This window comes from Populus euphratica, unplaced genomic scaffold (assembly GCF_000495115.2).
Source record: "Populus euphratica unplaced genomic scaffold, PopEup_1.0 scaffold131.1, whole genome shotgun sequence".
NCBI lineage: Eukaryota > Viridiplantae > Streptophyta > Magnoliopsida > Malpighiales > Salicaceae > Populus > Populus euphratica.
The window spans coordinates 372,446-396,651 of record NW_011500004.1 but is presented as its reverse complement, the minus strand read 5'-3'; the positions used below and the strand labels follow the sequence as shown (position 1 = coordinate 396,651).

Below are 24,206 nucleotides of genomic sequence, written 5' to 3'. Positions count from 1 at the left end.
TCTCATTTAATACATTGCTAACAAAATTGGATTTTTTGTATGAACTTTTTTTAGTACAGAAAATATTTTGATAGATTTTGAGTTAGAAATATTTTAATTAGGTTCTATATTATAAGATTGCATTTGCATGCAATAATAATAAATTAATATTATATGCATAGTTATATTTCATTAATATACGTACATACATAAACATTTTTGGATAAAAATGTTTTTTACAAGAGGATTTATGTAATTACCCCTTCAATTAATTGGATCATCATCATTATTAATTATGCTAAAACAAATAACAAGCATTTGATCGACTTGCAAATAATCCTATATAGAGAATTACACATCATAGTCATCAAAGAAAACTTGCAGTACTGAAACTAACATCTCTAGATCACGCTTAAATAGGCATCGATGAGGGAATTTAAGGTGTTAATTACCTAGCAATTGAACTAAAAGCTTTTATACTCTCGTTTTATCATAATTCACAAGCAAATATAATGGTCAAACACCTAAAACTAATTCTGTTAATTAACAGACATTGTTAATTTTTATGTATTGATGGTTTTTATCATTGTATTATATTTCAGAATTTCATTGACTTAATGGTCTCATGACCATTCAATAAAATTTCTACTATTATAAAAAAAAAAAACGGCCTATTTTCTTGTGAAATTATACTGATTATAATTTTGTTGCCCTACGTACAATAGCAACAGCAACATCGTTTACAACCTTCATCATCCTCTAAGAGCAATATCAACTTATCAGGAATCAGAATGGACGACACCATCAAGAAAGAAAAATGTTTTGAAATGTTGATCCATCATTTCTAGATGGAATCTTTAAAATGTTTATTGCACTAGATCGTCAAGTTTGGGCAATAAAGGAGAACTAAAAATTAAATTCAACAACAAAAAGAGCTGGTTATTGGGTCGTGGTGACTTGTGAAGATCTAAACCTCGTTAATAATCATTAATTTCTCGAAATGGAAAGTCCAATTTGCCATGAAACATGCACTAGCTAGTGGACAACACAATTTCGTGCCATTGTATATCTGTTTCTAACATATATTCTCATCAAGAATGAATTATGTACACACAAGAAAGGACAAGAGTGAGAAAAAAGGGAAGTCATGATTCTATCACTCTCTCTCTCAGGCCGGATATGAAGAAAGTAGATTTGCTGGTATGCAAGGAGAACTCTTCCAAACTCTAGCTTGCATTTTAAGCACCTCTCTTGCCTTGTCTTTGATCTTGCTTCCGCAATCCACTTGAAGCACCAAACATAGCTTGGCCACGATGCCAATCTGCAACATCTCTTGAAGGACACTGGTTGTTGTCGAGAACTTTGAGATAGACAAGATAATCCTCACTGCCCTCTCACTTGCCACCTGAGAAACCCTAAGTATCTTCTTTGAAACAACTGCTAGGCCTGCACCATGTCCTAACAATTCAGCTCTCCCTTCTGCACATTGGCATAGCAAGTCCAACACCATTAGCACCATCTCACAGGTTCTTCTCTCTGATGAATCAAGTAGAAGATCAATCAAAACCGAGACTGCCTTAGCTTCAATGGCTTTGATTCTGTTTCTTCCCCATGGACAAAGTTTGATTAGTAGTTGTAATGTAGCATTTGAGGCTTTGTGAGATATTTGATCACGTAAAACTTGGACTATTTCGGAGAAGAGTTCATGTTTCAAACTGATGAGTTTCAGCGGATCAGCAACTTCAAGCATTGATTTCAACAACAAGACAGCATAAGCTCGAGACTCGTAGTTTCCACCTTGCATAACTTTCGTTAAGGTCTCAATGATCAATTCACCATTTCTTCCCATAATAAGATTCTTTAGACCGGATTCGGATATTTCTAGACCATAGAGGATACTCAAGGCCTCATCACCTGGTCTTGCTATCTCAAACCCGTCATCTGAAGTTTCTTCAAATGATAAAGAATTGAAGTTATTCACCACCGAGACCAAGAACTCCACAGCACCTGCAGCCTCCATGCATCTTTTGTTTGTTTCGTTCTCGTTAGCAATTGAACGTAGCTTCCTTAGACACTTAACCTGTTGCTGTGGTGACTTGGCATCATTGAGAAGCTTGGCAACCTGTGTTTTGTTGATTGGAGGCTTTGGAGTTGGGATTCTTTCAATACCGTAAGAAGCATTGAGAGTGCACCAAGACTGGATCAACCTCCTAAGAGTGTGGTTTGGTGTCACCTCGCAACCTGATATCACTTGTTTTGTAACTGGACATGTATCATTCTTGCCTGAAAACAACCATTTTTCGATGCTCTCGCGATCATAAGTTATCCCGGTTGGGACTATAACCGGGTCTTTCATGATCTGGAGAGAAATAGGGCAGAGAAAAAATGAAGGGACTTCAATATCTTCCATTTTATAGGAAATAAACGTAGAAGATCGTAAAATATAACACTAGGAACCAGCACTTAATTAAGCTAAAACAAGATCAAGAAAGTAGCGGATTCAAGAAAATGTATCACAAATGAGATATGAAAGTAGAGGTTAATAGACAAGTAGATGAAAGTAGATTAAATAGCCAAGAATTGAAGGATTTAGAGAATTTTGATTTGAGAGTAGACTCTGAGGAGTTGTATGGATTGGTTTGATTTGGAGAAAAGATGAGGGGTAGGGGTTATATACGAGAAGGGTTGAATATTGAGAGGTGTTCAAGATATACAAAGTCAACAACACGGAAGATAGGCATTGAGATGGAGAGAAGCAATTGGTTTTGACTTTTCTGAGCAATTGAAAGGCTCAAGAATGGCAAACTTTACTAAGTCTATGGATGTGCAGCGGTATTGCGGCTTACATCCTTGAGATTAAGGTAAAGGATAAATGCCACTCCCTTTTGACTTTCTCTCTCTAGAACTTTTCCCCCTGGCCCTTGCATTAATGTTTTCTCTGTCTACCTCGTGTTTCTTATGCGTTGTGGTGCGTGAATATTCAATAGGTGCCGACAAAAAGGCCATGGTGGGTTCCTGCAGCCTTCCTCCCCTCTCTTCACTCCATGGCTCTACTTCTAGCTCTACTCATGAAAATCAATCATAACTAAGCCTCGAATTGTCCAGCTGCATTCGAGCTAGCTCAACTAACTATTAATTGCACCATAATGCCTGCATACCAGTGATCTTTTCAACATAATATACCCCCCCCCCAATATTCGATCACATAGCGTGCAAATAGTGTGTGTGTGTGTGTGTATTCCTCGTTAAATAGCCTTAGCTAGAAAAATCTTCTTAATTGATAAAGGAAATAGCTCACATCAATTTTTTTTTCGCAAATATTTCACCGAAAACTACTGATAAACTAAATACTTTGATAAAGGAAATAGCTCACATCAATTTTCTTTTTTAGCAAATACTTCACCGAAAACTACTGATAAACTAAATATTAATCATTACTAATAAGCTAGTATAATATGTAAAAAGACTCTGCAATGCTGCGACCTCTCGAAATTCTTTGTGGGCGGAAGATCAAAAATGTTATTTTTATGTTTTTATCACAAAATGTTTTTTCTTATTTCACCTTTTAAGTGATCTTCACATCACATCATTCTAGATGTTGAGATTTGTGTTCTCTTTGTGTGTTTTTACGCATGAAAGGTGTTTTATCATTTAATTAGGAATTAATTTTACAAAATAGAAAAAAATGAAGTGGAAGAAAAGCAAACAAAGACCTTTTCATTTTCACGTAGAAAAATATCAATTTAGTTATGGCAGGCGCGCGAGCCCATCGATCCTCGCAGGCCTTAGACCTTCTAGCTTTAAATAACACCTCCTTAATTATGACATGGCTTGTAACAGCTTTAATTCATGACGGCTGAGGTTGATTAATCATGTCTATCACTAGGATTTATAAACATTCAAAGTACGTAAGAGAAGATATTAAAGGGACAGCATGCATTTAAACGACGTTCATTAGCAATCTGCCTACCACGAAAATTTCACAAATATTGAAGGAGAAAATATATGAACGTACATATGCAACTAATTAATAAAGTTTTAAGCATAATGGGTATTCAGTTGACTTTGTTTTCAGGTTGAATGTTTATATATCAACCAATATTCAACCCAAAGTTTTATTCAATACCGTATTTCACGTGGTAGAAAATTTAATTATTGCACTTTCATACACTTGTTGGGTTAGAGGTCGGCTATGGATATATTTCACGTGGTTTTGTCCAAGTGGAGTCAGCAGTGATGGAAGTGGCCGCCACGTCGAACAGCGGAGTCAGCAGTGATGGAAGTGGCTGGCTTTATATCCCTCTATTTGAAATTTCTTAATACTACAAGACGACAAAGAAAGCAATTTCAAGGTGGGGATTGGAGATGGATGGCAGTTAGCTTCAACTTGGAGCCATGCTCTTGGAAGTGTTGGCCGTGGGAATTTAGCGTAGACTCCGTGGAGAAGTCTAATTAACCTTTGTTGCTTGCCGTATGTGGCGGCTGCTGCTAAAAAAACATGCTACAGAGACAGAGTAGATGGTATATCCTGGGGCAGTATTGCAATTTTGCGTTCTTGGGTTGTTAGGACCAATCCATGATGTGAATAAAGGGAGAAAATATATAGATGAAAACAAAGGATTACCTTTGAACTGTTTTAATGGTGATTAATAATGAGTTAGTCAATTCAACAGTTTATTCACATGTTGCCATGACTTACGTCCACCCCTCCCTCGCCTCTGTTTTTCTAAAAGGAAAAAAGCTTTTGACCCAATGATAAATTCCTTTTAGCGTTAATTAACTATCTATTAAAATTAAATTTGGATTTCTTACTTGAAAGTTTCAAGTTTAAACTTTGGAAGAGCATGTTAGAAATTAAAGATGAAAAAACCTATCCTATAACTAAAGCACTAAAATAATTAGGTTTTTTTTTTATTAATAGCGTTTCATAATTATTCACAAATTCGTGTGAATAATGAGGTGTTTTCTCTTCTTTTTTTTTATCCTTTTTTTTTTAAATAATGAGGTGTTTTCTCTTCTTTTTTTTATTTTTATCCTTTTTTTTATTTTTTCCTTAAATTTTTTTTAATTTGATCTTTCTGTGACCTAATTACATAAAATAAAGCTTAAATTATAGTAGAAAAAAAATAAAAGATAAAGGACCACAACATAAAACACAAAGAAAATGCATCACCAGTCTCAAAGTTTTTAAAATCTTATTTTAATACTAAAGTTTATTTTGTTCATTTCTCAACTTTTATATTTGAGAGATAAAAAAAAAAGTCATTGAAAAATAGTGAATGAAAAAGAAAGTTATTAACAAACCACCTTTTCACTTTGAACAGAGGAGCTCAATGATGATTTTATATACATATATACATACACACAAACATGACAAAAAAAAAGTAGATTGGAGTGATTTTGGTATGTTTTGGGTTTGGTAAGTGGTTCATGGAGGTATTTTTTTTGTTTGTAGGAAAAATATGAGCTTTTCATTTAAGTATTAATTTTATTGGAATTAATATTTTTTCATAATTTATCAATTCATATATATTTTTTAATTTATTTTATTAAGTGTAAATTTCATCTTTGCATTTCTCAATTAAAAAAAATCATGATACAATAAAATGCATTCATAACATTGATACATTTTTCTACTATGCTAAAAATTAATTTAAAATCCTACTCATAATGTAAACAACATGCTATATGAAATATTATCTTTGTATTTTTTGTTTTTTTAAAATATCATGATATTTTAAAATATATCTACACTATTAATACATTCTTCTATCATATAATTTTATTTGCGGCATGACATTAGTGATAAAAACTAGTATAACCAAAACTCAACTTTATTACAATAATTTTATCTGAATCAAGAAATTTTTTTATTTTTGCACCTCTTATATTAATATTTGATATCATCTCTACTAATATTTTTCAGAATAGATAGTGCATGATTAATAAAACTCTCAACCCTATTACAATAATTCATCTCACACAATATTTCAAATGAAACTTAATACATATAAAAATGATCATTTATTACTTCTATAAAATCTATATAAAATATTGATGACAATATTTATTAATTAATAATGTGAACTAAATAAATTATTGGTACTTAACTAATTAGCTATCATTGGTTTAACTCAAACTTATTCAATTTTTTTTAATATCACCCTTAAATCATTATCATTGTTCTCTAAACATTCAAATTCCTCCAAATTTACCCAAATTTTCAACTTAACAACAAAATTGATTAAATGTGAAATGTACCTATTAAATAAATTATTATTTATTTCATTATAAAACACATAAATTATAAAATTAAACTCAATTTCATCAAATGACAAACAAATATAATTTTTTAAAATCTCAAACAAACCCTAACATGTACAAATTATACATTCATACAATAAAGGTCTATATATATAAAGTAAATACATAAACAAATTACATATAAAATATAAAAATACCTAAAAATAACATTTTAAAAATGGGTTACAATTAAAAAAAATAGATATTTTTGCTTACTTAATGTGCAGAATCTTAAAAAAAAAAAAATAGAATAGAGATATTGACAAACCAAGTATTGGTTTGACCACATTTATAAAGGGGACAAAGGTACTATATGCTATTTTTTGCATGTTAAAAAGGAAAAGAAAAAAGAAATAGGAAAAGGAGAGATGAGGGTCGTCTGTCATTTATAGCTTAAATATTACTAAAGGATTCACTAACGAATACTAGCGATGGATATATTTTATTGGTATTTCTTTTATCATAATGACATGTCATTTTTTTATTATTTTATTTTCAATTATAATTCCCTTGGTGTTCACTAACAAATATTCTATGTTAGTGAATACCAAGAAAAATATAGATGTCATGATTTGTCAATAAATGATATTTTAATTTATCGATGATAATTTTTCATTTGGTATTCCTGTTTGTATTTGAAATTTTTCTGGTAATGAAAATGAATAATAATTAAAAAAAAATATGATGGTGAAAGTGCAGCAAGGTATAACTATAACCAAGGTTATCAATCCTGTTTCGATTGACGTTTTTTTTTTCCACAATTGGATCAGTATGTTTTGGTTTTAGATCATTTTTGCGTGTCATTTCAAGGGTTGTGATGTTTTTATATATATATTCAACAAACATAATTTTAATTTAAATCCAAAAATAAACTAATTTGAAATTATATAATTCAAATTTCAAATATGAAGTTGAACCAATATAATCCAATTGTATAATACTATTTGGCCAAAACGGAATGACTGAATGAAATTGGAATGTTTTGGCTGAAATTTGGGTGGAATTTTCAAAACATGTTAAGATTTCAAACGAGATATAATCTATTCCAGTTTGTTTTATTTTTTAAATTAAAATGAGATATATCCTTCATTACGAATCAAACAAAACAAAATTAATAACCTTAATCATAACAATTTTAATTATGGTAACAAAAGAGTTGTCATTAAGATATTTTATCATAGGGGTGATAATTACAATAATAGAATTGATTATATTGATTAAGATGGTGGTTGAGGTGATAACTAAAATGGAAATGGTAATACTTATGCTATTAATAATATGTAATAATATATGAATTCTAAAAATTTAAATGCCACCCTGTGGTGGTGAGATTGAATAGACTAAAATCTTTAATCTATTCATTTAAACGTTTCACGAAACATAAATTTAATTAGGAAGCGAAAAAAAAAATTAGAAGGAAAATCACTATAGCATGATTGAAAAAAAGAGTAGAGAAAGAATGAATTAAAAGCTTTAAAAATACCTGCAGCCAGAGGTACTGCAATATATTGGGTGTTTTTCTATCTTTATTTCTTATATATAAAATCTGTATTTGATAATGTAGTGTATTATAATTTTTTAATTAAAAATATATTATAATATTTTTTATAATTTATTTTTAGATTTTTAATATTAACTTACCAAAATTATAAAAAAAACATTTGAAATATTAACTTACCAAAATTATAAAAAAAAAATTTGAAAAAATTATTATTTTAATATATTTTTACAAAAATACAATTTAAAAATATTTAAAAAAAAAAGAGTCTCACATCATCATATAATCACTTTAATTTTATTTTTTTTAATGTACATAAACGTCCCTTTCCTCTGAGCTAGGTAGGCTGTCAACAACCCATTTTCATTTCAATTCCTAGTACTATAATTGTTTTTGGATAGTGTTCGGTATTATAATAATAATTATTTTTAAAATATTTTTTATTTTAAAGTATATTAAAATAATATATATTTTTTATTTTTTAAAATTTATTTTTAACATTACCATGTTAAAATAATTTAAAAATATAAAAAAATTAAATAAAATAAATTCAAATTTTAGCGAACATACGCTAGCGTAGGCAAAAGATGCCTTAATATAATACTTGGTATACTTTGACCTAAATTGATCGCATCATCAGTTATTATTATTATTATTATTATTATCAGCAGCTGTGGTTTGGGGCCTAACATATGGTATGCTTCATCTAATTAAATCACGTGATCAGAGGTAATTGCATCATGAACCCCACGTGCTGTATTAACATGTGTACGTAATTCTCAATAGCATTTCAGATGAGTTGGGTGCGAAAACATTTAACTTTGGTTTTTGTCTATTGTTGGATTCTAACTGATATCAGATCGTTTTCAGATGGCAAAGAAATAATCAGATTGTTGGCAAATCACTCATGATGAATCAGCAGGTGGTGGGCCCTTCCAATTTAGAACAGCCTCCATTATTTGCCATGATTTGAAGTGCTCTTTTTCTTTTTTTGAATTTAGTACTGTAAAAAAATAACATAATTAAAAAAAATATTACAATTTGCATATAAAATCTGCAATTTGCAAATAATATGTAACTTGCCAAAAAAAAAAAGAATATTTTAAAAAAAATAATAACATAACATAAATAATATGTAACTTGCCAAAAAAAAAAAAAGAAAGGTCATAACAGTTTTTTTATTCTCTCAACTCCTTGCCATAAAAAATCAACCTAACAATTCACAATTCATAAACATAATTTACAATTCATCTCTTAATCACAATTAAAAAATCCGCACATTTCACAGTTCATTACAATTAATAATTTATAATTAAACATAATAAAAATTCACATAATATTTTTTAAAATTTAAATTAAACTCAGAATTCTTATAACATTAAACCATATAATCTAATTACTTCTAAAAATTACCTTAACTCATGAATGAACCTAGAATGTTTATGTATAAAGTCTGTACCACCCTAACGCGTTCAACTCAAGAAAAGATATATAGTGCTCATGGAGGAGTCAACATCGAAATTTCTAGCTAGTAAACAAGTCTAGAATGCTCGTGGAGGATCTTAAAATACTTATTGATGGACCGGCCTCCCTATATGCATGTCCTCGTTCATGATAATCGATATCATTATCCACTAACGTTGTTTCGAAAGGTATTATGAAAAAAAAAATATCATCTTATATAGTTGTTTAGATCAATTGTCGGATGTTGCTTCATAAATATCCGATTTCTATTGCCATACTAAAGATCTTGGTAAGCTGTATGACTCACCAAACCAATTCTCTTTACACTTACCTTGATGATTAATGCTATACAATTTATCACTAATATCAACATAATCCTAGATGTGTTGAAACAGGTAAAACCACAGCATTACTCAATCAAGGCAAAACATCACAATGATATCAAAGTAATGCAACATACTTATGCTAATCATAAATCATCTCCATCATCGCAAGGATATCAAAGTAAACAAACATATTTTTGCTAATAATAAATTATCGCCATCTTAGCACATTGGTGAAACTTCTAATATCAAATTATTGATATCATAACCTATTTTTTACCTCAAAATTTTTTATGTGTTTTTAAAAATTATATTTTTGGTCTAATTTAATTTAATTTTTATAATGATGATAATAAAAAGAAAAAAAATGTTTAGGGAGCAAAACAAGAAGAACAAAAAACAATGGATTAAGGTAATGAGACACTAAAAATAATAATGAGAGATTATGCAAAAGAAAAAAATAAATAAAAAGGAGCAAGCAAAATAAGTTTTTTATGAAAAAGATCCTACACATTAAGAAGAGAAAATTTAATTAATTAGAAATCCATGGTTAATAAGGAAACAATATAATTACTTAACATTATTTCTATAAACTGGAGACATTCAAACGAAACATGATGCACACATAGAGATTTAAAGGAGATGCTCTTGCAAAATAAACTAGCGAAAAACCTAGCACAAGGAAGAAGAAAAACTAGAGGAAAAAAATCCTATTAAGAATAGAGAATAGGAATTTTATTTTTTTTATAATGCAATGGTGTTTTTTCTTCAAACACTTCATATAATTTTATTTTTTTTACTAATGAGCTTAATTAGTTTTAAAGTGTAAAATTTAATTAGTTTGGTATGAGAATATAACATTTCAATTTGAATATAAATTTCGCATAAAAATCCTATTAAGAATAGAGGATAGGCATCAAACACCTCTTCGTTGCTTTTTCCTTATGCACCTTCATTATTTACACGCATATCGTGCTGGAACATTCACAGCAATAAATAATAAAGTCATATATTCATTAAATAATTATTTATTGCTTGTGAATGTTGAGTTTATTATAATACAAGAATGTAAAGAAAATAAAGAAAAAAGCTGAAGTGAAGTTCTAATTATTAATTTTAAAGATATATTTTATTAGAAAATCATTTCAACTTAAAAATTTAAATTATTAAATGAGATATCAAGATATGACTTATATTATTCTCTAACATATCCTATAAACCCCATAAGTAAAAGCTATTCGAATTTAAAACTTACATAAATCTATTTTACTTCGTGCTTAATTTTTATTAAATAAATAAAAATAATGAGATTTGAATTTATGACCACTTGGTTATTAAAGCGTATTAAGAATAGAGGATAGGCATCAAACACCTCTTCGTTGCTTTTTCCTTATGCACCTTCATTATTTACACGCATATCGTGCTGGAACATTCACAGCAATAAATAATAAAGTCATATATTCATTAAATAATTATTTATTGCTTGTGAATGTTGAGTTTATTATAATACAAGAATGTAAAGAAAATAAAGAAAAAAGCTGAAGTGAAGTTCTAATTATTAATTTTAAAATATATTTTATCAGAGAATTATTTTAACTTAAAAATTTAAATTGTTAAGTGAGATATCAAGATATGATTTATATAATTCTCTAACATACCCCATAAATAAAAGTTATTCGAATTTGAAACTTACATAAGTCTATTTAACTTTGTATTTAATTTTTATTAAATAAATAAAGATAGTGAAATTTGAATTTATGATCATTTGGTTATTAAAGTTCTGATATCATATTAAAAAATTATCTTAATTTAAAAATTTAAATTATTAAATAAAATACTAGAATGTAATTTATGTTATATTTTAAGATATTTATGGTAAGAAGAGTTTAACACATGCAGAGCATTTTTATTTAACTTCACTTGCCAGCTTTGCCAAGGAAAAAAGACGGTGCCATGTATGGAAAATTAATGAATCGACTGCAAGCAACCACTAGATCCATATTTCTTACGGGACCCCTTATTTTCAATGGGTGTGGAACTCATTCTAAAATACAAGTGAGAGCCCATTAAGAAAACGCACAAAACATTCAAATCCTTTTTATTAATGGCCCAATCTTCTACCCATACACTTGTTTTTGACCTTTTCTTTTTTAGCTAAAGCATTAAACGCATATCAATCACCGAAATTGGGAGAAAGTAGAGAACTCAAGCAGCCAATGATCCCAGATTAAATGATAATCTTAGCTTCAACATCAGTAGTAAAGTAGTATGTGTATTGATGCGAAATGCTCATTGTCGAATATAAAACGAAGTTGTTTTTATGCTCATTCCAAAAACCAAACTAAATGTAGCAGAAGGGGTTACAATTGTGAGATCCACCGTCGAAATCACTCATTTAAAGGTGGAAACAACCCGGTGTAGAATAATGTAGCAGCAAATTTCGAGCAGGCATTGAGCACTGTCCTGCAAGAAGAATGCTCGATTCGGTGGATTCAATTGTCCAAATTGCTTCGTTAGGAGGAAAGGGATTGTGTGGCGCAATTATGGTCGTAAATTTTGTCAAGGAACAGAGAGGAGTGTCGGCCAGTTCTTTAGAAGTGAAGGCCTCCGCGTGGCTCATCCATCGTTACATATTTTTGAAATAATTATTATAATAGCCTTGAAGTTAAAAGGAAGTCTGTCTTGCTTTCCGAATTAAACTATTTAACTCTTGAATAAACGTATGATTATTTGAAAATTGGTTTATGCATTTTTTGATGTACCCAGACTTGAGATAATAACATTTAGATGTGGATCTCTTCTAACTAAATAATAATTTATATCAAATAAATTATATAAATAACCTAATAGATATATTTATTAATTAAAAAACAAGTTTAAATAAATAAAAAAACTCTATTCGTTCTAAATCAGGATAATAACTTAAAATTTTTGATTTGATTGTTGAATAGGGTATAAATTTTTATTAGAGTTTTCTGAACTGTCAAATATTGAGAAATAAAAATTCTCATCACGGCACCCTAATTTGGAAAGTTTTGTTATTTTCCTTGTCTTTCTTGGATTTCTTACTTTGTTTCGGGTTTTATGATTATTTTTTTTTGTATTTTTATTTTGTTTCTCAATTAAAGTAGAGTTTTTGGTTTATTTTAGATTTTGTAAACCTTTTAAAAAAACAAAATTCATTAATATTAGTTTTAGAGAGAATAAGTCTTTGAATTTGAGGTTTTTATCTCCAGCTCATTTTACTCATCAAATTTTTTTGTTTTATGTTTGTTTGTTATCTTTAATTTCTGTCTATATTATTTGTAATTTTACATTTTACATTTTACATTTTTATATTTTAATATATCTAAAATCAAGTATTTTTATTATTATTTTCAACATTCTCACCATATTTTACATGTAAAACTAAATCTCTCTATATTTTATATATAAAACTATCTAATAACTTAAATACTCACAAATTTAATAACCTTGAATCAATTTTAAAGCTTTTTTCTATTATATTAATTTTGATTTTTGGAATTAAAATTTTAAGATCGTAACTTTAATTCATTCTCCATCTAGAAAGTTTGGTTTTAAAATATAAAAAAGGGAAGATTTTAAAGCTGCTAATGTTTTGTTTTTATTTTTGTTTTTTCAAAAAAAGATATAGCAAATATAAACACTCATGTGAAAATCACATTGAATCTTGCATACCGCTAATTGAATTAGACCTTTACATACTTTTTCTTTTTTTCCTGCTTGACCATCCATAATGATTTAAACTTAAGAAATTAAAAGTGTATAGTCACGAGTTAACCATAATGTGAAGGATAAGTTGGGAGAAAAGAGATCTTCCCCTTGCTATTTTTTTAATTAATTTAAAACTAGTTTGTGTACAACTTAACTAATTATATGGACTTTAAAGTTAATAATTATATAAGTTTTTAATAACCCCAAGATAATTTAAACTCATAACTATTGAGGAACAAACTCAAAGTCTGACTAGTTAAGCTATTCCTTAGAGTTTCTCTTAATTATTTTTAGTTAGAGAGATATATTCATGATACACCCTTCTAGTCATTAATGGGCTTATATGCTCCTTCGTCATTTTAAATATTTTCTAACTTCCTTCTAACTAGGTTAAAGTTACATTTCTTTCTAATTAAATATAAGATAATATATTTAAAATTAAATATAAGATAATATAAGTCTGTATAAATTATAATTTTAAAAATTAAAAATTAATAAATGTATTAAAATATAATATAAATTATATTTTAAAATTTCATTTAACACTTTAAATTTTTAGATTAAAATAAATTTTTTATCATTATTATTATTATTATAAACTACTCAATTTAGCTATGAGCTAAAACAATCAATTAGTGTTTATATATATATATATAAGAAAATTGATAAATACAAATGGAAATATCGAGATAATATTATTGTTGGAAATATACTGACGGATTTTACCAACAACAATATTCTTTCAGTATACATCAAGGAAATTACAGTGAGAAACAAAATACTTAAAACAAAGCAAAAAAAATAATGAGGTAATGATTTTACCAACGGAATTATCGACGAAATCATTGGTAAACTATGAACACTGTTTATCATGTCAATTACAAAAGGAATCACCGACAGAAAATTCCATCAGTATTTTCCAGAGAGATCTGGAACTGTTCACTTCCTAAATACACTATTAATTATTGTTTTTTATAGATAAAATCACTGATGAATTGAAAAGTCGTCAGTATTATTTGGTGATTTTATAAAAAATTTGGATTAAATTCAAAATTTAAATTAAATATTATAGATGAAATCATCGATGGATTGAAAAGTCGTCAGTAATATTTGATGGTTTTTGAAATTTTTTGAATAAATTAAAATTTTAAATTAAATATTGTATACGGAATCATCGATGAAATGATTAAAAATATTAATATTTAATTACCTTTTGGTAAAATCGTCAGTAAAACACCCCAATAAAAAGTCTAGAATCTTCAGACTCATCTCATAAAACACCCCAATAAAAAGTCTAGAATCTCCAGACTCATCTCATTTCTTTTTTTTTTCTTCTTTTTCTTTTCCCTCATATGTAAAAAATATCAATATCTATTTTTTTCTTCTCTCCTCTCCTCAAATCCTCTTTTTCTTCATACTTAAGCATATCTTCTTCTCCTTTCTTCTTAATTTTTTTAATTAGTATACTTTATGATTTTTTTCTCTCTTCTTAGCTTCGCTTGCAACTATATTAAGGTAATTGTTTAGCTTTACTTGCAACTATATTAAGGTAATTGTTTTTTCATTTTTTTCATGTTTTTTCACTATATTTGTTTTTTATTTTGTTTTTTAATTGTTTTTGTTCTTAATAATTGAATGAATGTTGTTGTAGGATTATTTTTTTTCATAAGAGATCAATTTTTAGTTGATTTATTTATAAGATTTTAAAATTTTTTTCATATGAATTTTTTTATTTGAATTTATTTGTTGTAAATTTGTTTGAGTTGATTTTCTTCTTCTTGTTTCCAAGAATTTTGAATATTATAGAGTGTTAATTTATATTAATTTAATTAATTTATATTTTTTTAAAATAAAATTTTTAATATTTTTAAATAATTACCGATGAAATTATATATGATATTTTGTTAAGAGAAATACTGATGGAATGAAGTGAGTAATTTTTTTTTGCTTGCTTTTTTTACTAGTAAATCTATGAATAATAATATTTTTTATTATTAATAGATAAAAATTACTAATTCAAGATTTATTTATATAGTATTTTTATTGATGATTTTAAAAATAAATAAATTATTAATAGAATGATAGTTTAATTATTCACCATTTGCAGCCCCGCTAGCCTACTTGGTAGGAAGTATCAATTAATTGCAATTGTCCCATGCCATCACCAATATGTAGAAAGTGTATCCTTAATTAAGCATTTGGAAATTATATAATTAAAAACAAAAAATAGAAATAATCACAATATGGAAGCTTTGTGCATCACACGGCATGTTTTCCTGCATACCAAACAATATGGTCCCCAAGCTATTAGCATTTTCATTACCGGGGTTCACATTTGTTTGGTCCAAAATTGTATTACTAATTAATAATAAGAAATGGCTTGGAAGGAGAAAAATATGCAGAATTGGAAATCATCTAGCTGGATACCTGGAACTCAGGACTCGAGAGAGAAGAAAAAATGCAAGGAGACTTCTTCCACTTGTCAGAGTGTGATCTAAGGATTTCCCTAGCTTTGTCCTTCAAATATGGTGCACAGTCTGCTTGAAGCAACATACATAGCTTTGTCACAGCTTTAACATCCGCCATTTCTTGGATCGCCATACTTGTTCCTGAGAATTTACATATCTGTGAAAGGATCATAATGGCTCGATCATCCACCGCTGGAGAAACCCTCATTATTCTCTTTGCAACCACAGCAATGCTACCTCTATGGCTTAAGAATTGAGCCCTTCCCTCAGCACAGCAACATAAATGAAAAAGAACACCCAAATTGAGCTCTGTGGTTCTTCTTTCAGGTGATCCCAATTCAAGCTCAATAAGCTCAAAAACTGCACAGGATTCCACCATCATTTTCCGATTTCTTCCCCAGGGACAAGCATATAACAACACTTGCAAGGCGGCATTAATCCCTTGATGGGTGATTCTCTCTCTCAAAACACCAACAATCCTCTCAAAGAATTCAGGTTTAAGCCTCTCCAATAAACTAGAACTTGCTTCTTCAAGTAGCATTTTCAACACCGAAGCTGCATGGGATTTAACTGTGGCATAATTCTCCATTTTGCACCCTAAAACCCAAGTCAAGGATTCGATAATCTTATCATCATTTTCACTAAAAAAGGCCCTTGATTCACTTCGAGGAATTCTAATAAAACACAGTATACTAAGAGCTTCTTGAATACCAGAAACTTGACCTTTCTTGAAACATGCTGCTATAAACAATAACATGGCCTTGGGCAGGCCAGCATCCACCATGCACTTCCGGTTTCTTTCATTCTCCGCCGCAAGTAATTCCAATCGTGTAAGAGTTTTAATTTGCAGCTCGTGATGCGAAAGATTTTTGATGAGTTTACGGACATAGCATTTGTCAAGACAAGGTTTAGGGGTGGGGATTCTATCAACACCATGTGATGCATTCTCGGTGCACCAAGCTTGGATTAACCTGCGTAAGGTGTGATTAGGGGTTAAATCTGAATCTTTTTGCAAGGGCTGTTTGGTGACTGGACAAACTGTGTTTTGACTAGTGAATAACCAGTGCTCAATGCTCTCTCGATCATATGTGATGCCAGTTATGGTTGTAACCGGGTCTTTCATGATTTGGAGAGATATTGGGCAGATAAAAAACTTTGGAACTTCAATATCATCCATGAAAAATGATCGAAAGTAAAATCTATGTGTAGTGAAGGATTAGCTCGGAGGCTGCAAAATGGAGAGATTGATGATAAATGATCAAATGTGGAAATAAGAATTTGTTTTTGTCTTGAAGATTGGTAAGAGAATGCGGCGCGGCTAATGTCTTGAAGATTGGTAAGAGAATGCGGCGCCGCTAATTGATTGAGAAAGAGAGAGAGAGAGAGGGCGCAATGGTCGTCTCTCTCACTGGTCATAGAATTTTAATTACAGTACATTGTAGGGAAAGCACTCGGCGGTCAAAGAAAGAAAAGTTGTTGGCTATATATCAAATAAAGATTGCAAGTAATCGCCGTTACTACAACCATCTATGGAAAATTATTAATGATTCCTTAATAGTGTATTTGAACATATGAAAGCTTGTACCTGACCATGCACGAGGAGGCAAAAATTTATGATTATAAGAACTCAAAAGCATTGTTTTGATTGTTATGCAACACTCAAATGAGGTTTTTTCAATTTTTTTTTTAATTTTGTTTCATTTAAACTTTAAAGAAACTACTTAAAAATATTAATAAATATATTCTTCTAAATATACCATATAGAAGTAATACTATTGGAAAATTGACATGAAAAATAATTAAAAGGTATTAATTTGAATAAGTTAATTTCAATTGAACAAATAATGGATAATTAGCAGGATATCAATAATTTGATTGTTTAATTCACATTTTAGTGCTACATTGTATTTTTGTAGAAATAATAATTGGTTATTGGATTTTGAATTTATTTTTAATAAAAGATTAAATTTTTAACTAATGGTTACATTATTAATAAATATTATCATCAATATTCGATATAGATTTAAAAATAATGAATGATCATTCTTGTATATATTGAAATTTACCCAAAAGGTTATACAGGCTAGACTATCTTCAAGGGGTTGAAAGTTTTATTAATTTTACACTTTCTAATCCAAAAAAATATTAGTTTAGGTAAAATTAGATATTCATGTGTAAAGTATAAAAATAAAAAGTTCTACTATAAAGACAATATGATGATTCATCTATTTAAAAAAAAGGTTCATCGAGAAACATTTATGCTGGTTGGCATAAGAAGAACCCTATGTTCCATGCAAGATGATGTTAGAAAGAATAATAGGCTTAACTTCTAGGTTTAACAATATAAATAGTTTTATGAATAATAATTGTAATTCTTATCAGAGTATAATGATATATGCATTGAGAATGAATTAGGGTTATTTAGGTGAAGACTCATGTAATATTCCTTTAGATAAAGAATCAAAGATAGATGCAACTAGGTTTTTTGAACTTTTAAAAGATCTCAATGAACCGTTATAGGATAGGTATATAACTCATACAAAATAATCAATCATTACAAGAGTATTTTCCATCAAGACAGATTATAGGTTGAGTAAGATCGGTTATGATAACATTGTTAAATGCATTAAAAGCATGTTACCTGAAGGGAATAGGCTAAAAGATAATTTTTATGTTATAAAACCTATGATGAAACCTCTTAGACGAGGATACCAGAAAATTGATACGTGTCTAAACTTTTGCATGATATATTATAGTAAATATGCAAATTTTAGCGAGTGCAAAACTTGTCACCATTCTCGTTGACAACCTAATAGTGGTAGAAAAATGGTATTTTTCACATATAAAAAATTAAGATATTTCTCTATCACTCTTAGGCTATAAAAGTTTCTTATGTCTTCAAAGACTATTGAGTATATGACATGGCATTTTTCATATGATATGGTGGATAGAGTCATGGTGCATCATTTTGATAATGAAGATTGAAAGTATTTTAATAGTCTGCATCCTTATTTTTTAATGGAACCACACAGCGTATATCTTATCTAGTGTATAAATGAATTTAATCTATTTGAATCCTTTGTTTCAACATATTTTTGTTAGTTATTCATACTAACAACTTACAACTTACCTTTAGGGATGTGTGCAAAGCCAGAATTCATGTTCTTGTTAGTGATTAGATCTAATCCTTAGAGTCTATGTATGAATATAGATATGTGTTTTCAACTATTGATTGATAAGTTGAGTTAATTATAATCAATTAGGGCCTTGACATATGATGTTATACAAAAATAAAATTTTCAGATGAAGACAACATTGCTATGGAATATAAATGATTTTCTTGCATATACGATGATTTTTGGGTTAAAGCACACATGAAAAATTTACTTGTCCATATTGTGTAGAAAATAATAAGGTATTTTCCTTAATGAATTGTGGTAAAGTTTTTTTTTTTATTATTGCCACTAGAGGTTATTGCCAAGTTGTCATTGATACATAAACAATAAAAACAACTTTTTAAAAGGTAAAGCTAAAAGGATGTTGCATCATCTATACTTTCAAGTAAAGAATTGTATAATATAATTTTGCAGTATCAAGGTATTATATTAGGTTTTTTTTTTATAAGCAAAAGTTATATGGTTTTGATATGACCCATGATTAATTAAAACATATTATATTTTAGGATCTTTCTTATGGAAACACTAATGTCATCCATCATAATTTAGGTGTCATGTATATCAAGAATAATATGTTTGGCAATATTTTTAAGATAGTCATTAATATCAAAGAGTAAACAAAGGACAATATGAAAGCTATAATGGATCTAGCTTTGTATTATAAGTATTGGAATATGGAGTTGCTTAATGATGGATTACATATCGCAAAACTCATATTCATCTTCACCTTACATAATAATACACAACTTCTTGTTTATTCAAAAAAACTTAAGAGTTTATGATTTTCTAATGGATATGCATCAAATATAGCTATATTGGTGAACTTGAGAGAATACAAATTATATAGAATGGAGAGTTATGATTGTCATGTGTTTATGTAAATACTCATATCAATTGCTTATAGAAATTTATTATCGAAAAAGATATGAAATGTACTAACAAAGATTAGTCATTTTTTAAGAGATATTTATTCGAGCAAGTTGCATATTTATCATATGGAATAACTTGAAATAAACATCATTGAGATAATTTACAAACTTTAAATGATCCCCCCCCCCTCTTTATTAGATTTAATGGAGCATTTACTCGTACATTTAGTGTATGGAAAAAAAAAAATTGGAAGGCTTATGCAATACAAATAGATATATCTATTTGAGATATTAAGGACTCTGTACATCATAAGTAACTATCCATTATTTTTTATATATGTAAACATTAAAATATTTATCTCTAATTACTTGCATGTAGATACTTGTTCAACTTTAAAAAAAAATTAAAAACAAAATATATGTTGAAGCTTTAATATATAAGGCTTATATTATTAAAGATATATTAATATTTACCTTATATTATTTTGAACCTCAATACTTAAGAACAAGAATTAATTACATTCTAAGAAATGATGGTAATGATAAATTGATATTATAAAATTTTATTGTTGAATTAAAAGCTTCAATTGAATTTGTCCCATTTTGGGAGGGAAAAAAAAAAGAGTGTTGCAATTCATTGCAACGACAAATACTTTCAAAATTATCCAAGGGAAAAAAACTTAGGAGCATAAATCATCATGACCAGGCCGTGATGGGCTTCCAACGGGTCAAAATTACACCTCACAACATCTATCTTAAAAAACAAAATATTCAATATTAGTCTCGATTGATCACGTGAGGTCTTGTTTGTTTTTGTATTTTACAAGCGTTTTTGAAAAAAATTAATTTTTTAATATTTTTTTTCTTTAAATTAATATTTTTTGTATTTTTAAATTATTTTGACGCGCTAATTTTAAAAATAATTTTTTTAAAATAAAAAATATTATTGTAATATATTTTTAAGTAAAAAACACTTTAAAAAAATAACTATAATCACGTTCTAAATTAAAAATGGATGGTTTTAACCTTATGCTGGTTCTTAGGTGAAGAAGCAAACATGCTTTGCTAATATTCTAGGATCCAAGTAATAGATATAAAAAAGTGATTAAATATAGAAATGTCTCTAGGATATGAGTTAAAAAAAACTTCTTTAAAGTTTTTCAAATGAATAGATCGAGAAAGAAAAGTTTTTCTATTTCAAGGATAAAAATGAAACCAATTTTTATTTCTCTAGGACATGAATTAAAAAACCTTTTTTTCCCTCAAAATTATCCCTTCTAAACAATCACAATTCCAACGTATAACCATTAAATTTCCAAAGAGCTAATTTAGATCTTAGACTAAACCTCTATAATAAAAAAAAATAAAAAAAATATAAATATACAAAAGAAAAAGAAAGGGAAGAGCGAGAAATTTGTATTACAATCTTCTATTTTTTTTTTTGTATTTTTTCAAATGAATAGTGAAGAAGATTAATTACGTAACTAGAATATAATTTATTTTATATTGTTTTTTATCATTTATAATAATGAAACAAATAATTTTAAAAGTAAATTAAAATCCATTTTAAAACTTGAAAATTATCTTAAAAATCAAAGGAAGAATTTTTTAATGGTTTTTTTTGCACATTGTTAAAGGAAAAGATCTTAGTGTTAATAAAAAAAAAAAGTAAAATAGAATTTTTCATATTTTGTGCTATCTTATTCTCATTCAACTAATTAAATACAACTCTATGATCTTGATTTCCAGTTTCGACTATTATTTTGCCTCTTTATCTCTCATGTTATAATACAACATTCAACAACAATTAACTAAAATTTCAAGTCATAGTCCGCAAAACGAAAGGTATAAAGTGCATGCATTTCTTCTAGAAATGCACCAACCAATACATTATTTAGACGTTAACATGGGATCTTGATAGTCGTCTTTTCCATAAGATTAACATGCAGATGCTATGCTTACTCGTCAAGAATTCCCAAGAGATGCAACGTCGTGGAAGAGGAAGAGGCTCATTATTGAGTCAAGAAAATCAAGGCTTTTGAAGAGCTTGCATCACCTCGACCACCACCTCTGGCATTGATCCATCCAGTTCAACTTTTTAAGGCACATATATATCATGAAGGAACTCACTGCTTTAATTCATACCATCATTGCTTACTAATCTCTTTCAGGATGTCAAGTAGGAGCTCCATCGTAGAGTAGAAATAGATTTGATGCAATATACCGAAATTAAAGCAATATATAGATTATAGATCATGTATACAAATTTCAAATAAAAAACGGATTTGATTAATTCACAAATAGATAATCATTTATCGATCAAGAAATTAACTCTTTCCTTGCTATTTTATTGGTAGAGGTCAATATTTAACTCTTTAGCTGAATCAGTTTTTCAATTACCTTCATCATGCCTAAAACAGAGATAGTCAACACATTTATTTTGATCCCATCATGCGTAAATTGGGAAGTTTTAGATGAATGCATGTATTGTCTGCAAAAGAAAATTTGATCCCAACATGGAAGATGTGAGATTATAACCTCATTGTACAAACTCTACACGACTATAATTATTCTTTTAAAGTATTTTTTTAAATGTATTAAAATAATATTTTATTATTATTTTTAAAAAAATTATTTTTGATATTAATATATCAAAACGATATAAAAAAAATTAAAGCATAGCAAAAAATTAAAAAAATTAAAAAACATTTTTAAAATGTAAAAATAAACATGTTCTAACTAGCTATTAATAAGAAAAGAAAAACAAAAATGAATATGTTATATGATTGAAAAACAATTATACATCTATTGCTTATTTATGTTTTAAATTTTGGAAAACTCTATAACCTAAGAAGTATATCTTTACTACGGCATGAATCACTAATATTATTTTGATACTTTAGATATTTTGATTTTTAACATGTGTTTTCTATTGTAACCAGTGCAACATGGTATTTTTTATAAGTATTTTTATTTAAAATATATTAAAATAATTTTTTTATATTTTATTTTTATTTTTATATTAATAAATTAAAATCATAAAAAAGCTAAAAAAATATTAATTTAATATTTTATTCACTAAATAAACTTTTAAAATACACTTTGATAAAACAAATGGTGTTGCATATTTTAGAATATGATTATGGTTACCTTTTAATTTTTTTTATTTTTTAAAAAATTATTTTTAATATCAAAACGTTAAAAAATTTAAAATATATTAAAATATATTAATTTAAAATAAAATAAATAATTTTTAAAAAAATACTTTGAAAATACAATGTAATACACTGCCTAAAAAATTCCCACAATTGGAACTCTCAAGTCAATCCACGAGGATTCCGGCAAGCAGGTAGCTAGTAAGCTATACCTAAAAAAACATTAGGGCTTAGGCTAGTCAAGTCAAATTTCTGAAGTATATAAATTTGTAATTTGCACATCACCAGTCAATCCATTCGCACTCAGGTCTCCGCCACTCGCTTTCATGTATAAATAGTTTATTTTCTCACAAATAATAAAATAAATATGAATAACATATCCATGAAATCTTATACAGAGGTTGATGGATCGGTGTTTGGAAGCGCTATTACTCCTGTTTTTGGATATTTTTTTAATAATTTTAATACATTGTTAAACAAAAAATATTCTTAAGAATTATAATTCACTGGAATGAATATAAACAATTGATAACGTATCATGTCTGCATACAATAATTCAATGTTCATACTTTCAATTAATGGGTTTGAGAAGTCATGAACTCTTTCATACTCTGCCGAAATGATTATTTAAAAAGTCAATACAAATACAAAATACCGTGCTTTATTGATTTCTACCACCTCAGAGTTGTAGTCTGGCCTAAATTGTCGGCTGGTCCCAGAAACCTTTACTACTTTGAATTCCATTGCTTCTAAGTCCACATGTTTTGTCCGTTTTGTACTGCTTTTTCTCGTAAACGCCACCTTGTTCATCCATCTGTCCTCCGCATACCCTGTCAAACTTTATCACAACCAACTCGATTACAATGAACTCGTAAATCACGTTAATTTTATAAAAAATAAAAAATAAAAAATAAAACTAAATTTTTAATTATTATAATATAAAAAATAAAATTAATAAAAAAATTAATCATAATATTTTTTTTAAATAAAACTTTATAAATTATTATTATACTCAACAATGCAATAAATTTGTTATAATAGTCTGACAAATAAATTAAAAAAATAAATAGCATTTCAAGCTTTCGTAAAAAACTGTTTTTAATGATATAACTAATATAATATAGAAAAATATAGAAAAAAACATAATTAAAAAAAATTTAATTAAAGGATAGACATTAATGCTTATAATACAATAAATGGATGCAATATATATATATATATTTTTATATTCACAAT

General features: G+C 27.9%; 2 protein-coding genes across 2 annotated transcripts; both read right to left on the bottom strand.

The window, feature by feature from the left end:
• Nucleotides 1-947: 947 nt before the first annotated feature.
• Nucleotides 948-2,788, bottom strand: LOC105141041 (E3 ubiquitin-protein ligase PUB22-like). Its single transcript, XM_011048128.1, has one exon. The coding sequence runs from the start codon at nucleotides 2,387-2,389 to the stop codon at nucleotides 1,148-1,150; it is 1,242 nt and encodes a 413-aa protein (XP_011046430.1). The 5' UTR covers nucleotides 2,390-2,788; the 3' UTR covers nucleotides 948-1,147.
• A 12,618-nt stretch (nucleotides 2,789-15,406) lies between these two features.
• LOC105141040 (E3 ubiquitin-protein ligase PUB24) lies at nucleotides 15,407-17,073 on the bottom strand. The gene has a single exon (XM_011048127.1). The coding sequence runs from the start codon at nucleotides 16,945-16,947 to the stop codon at nucleotides 15,718-15,720; it is 1,230 nt and encodes a 409-aa protein (XP_011046429.1). The 5' UTR covers nucleotides 16,948-17,073; the 3' UTR covers nucleotides 15,407-15,717.
• Between the last annotated feature and the right edge of the window lie 7,133 nt (nucleotides 17,074-24,206).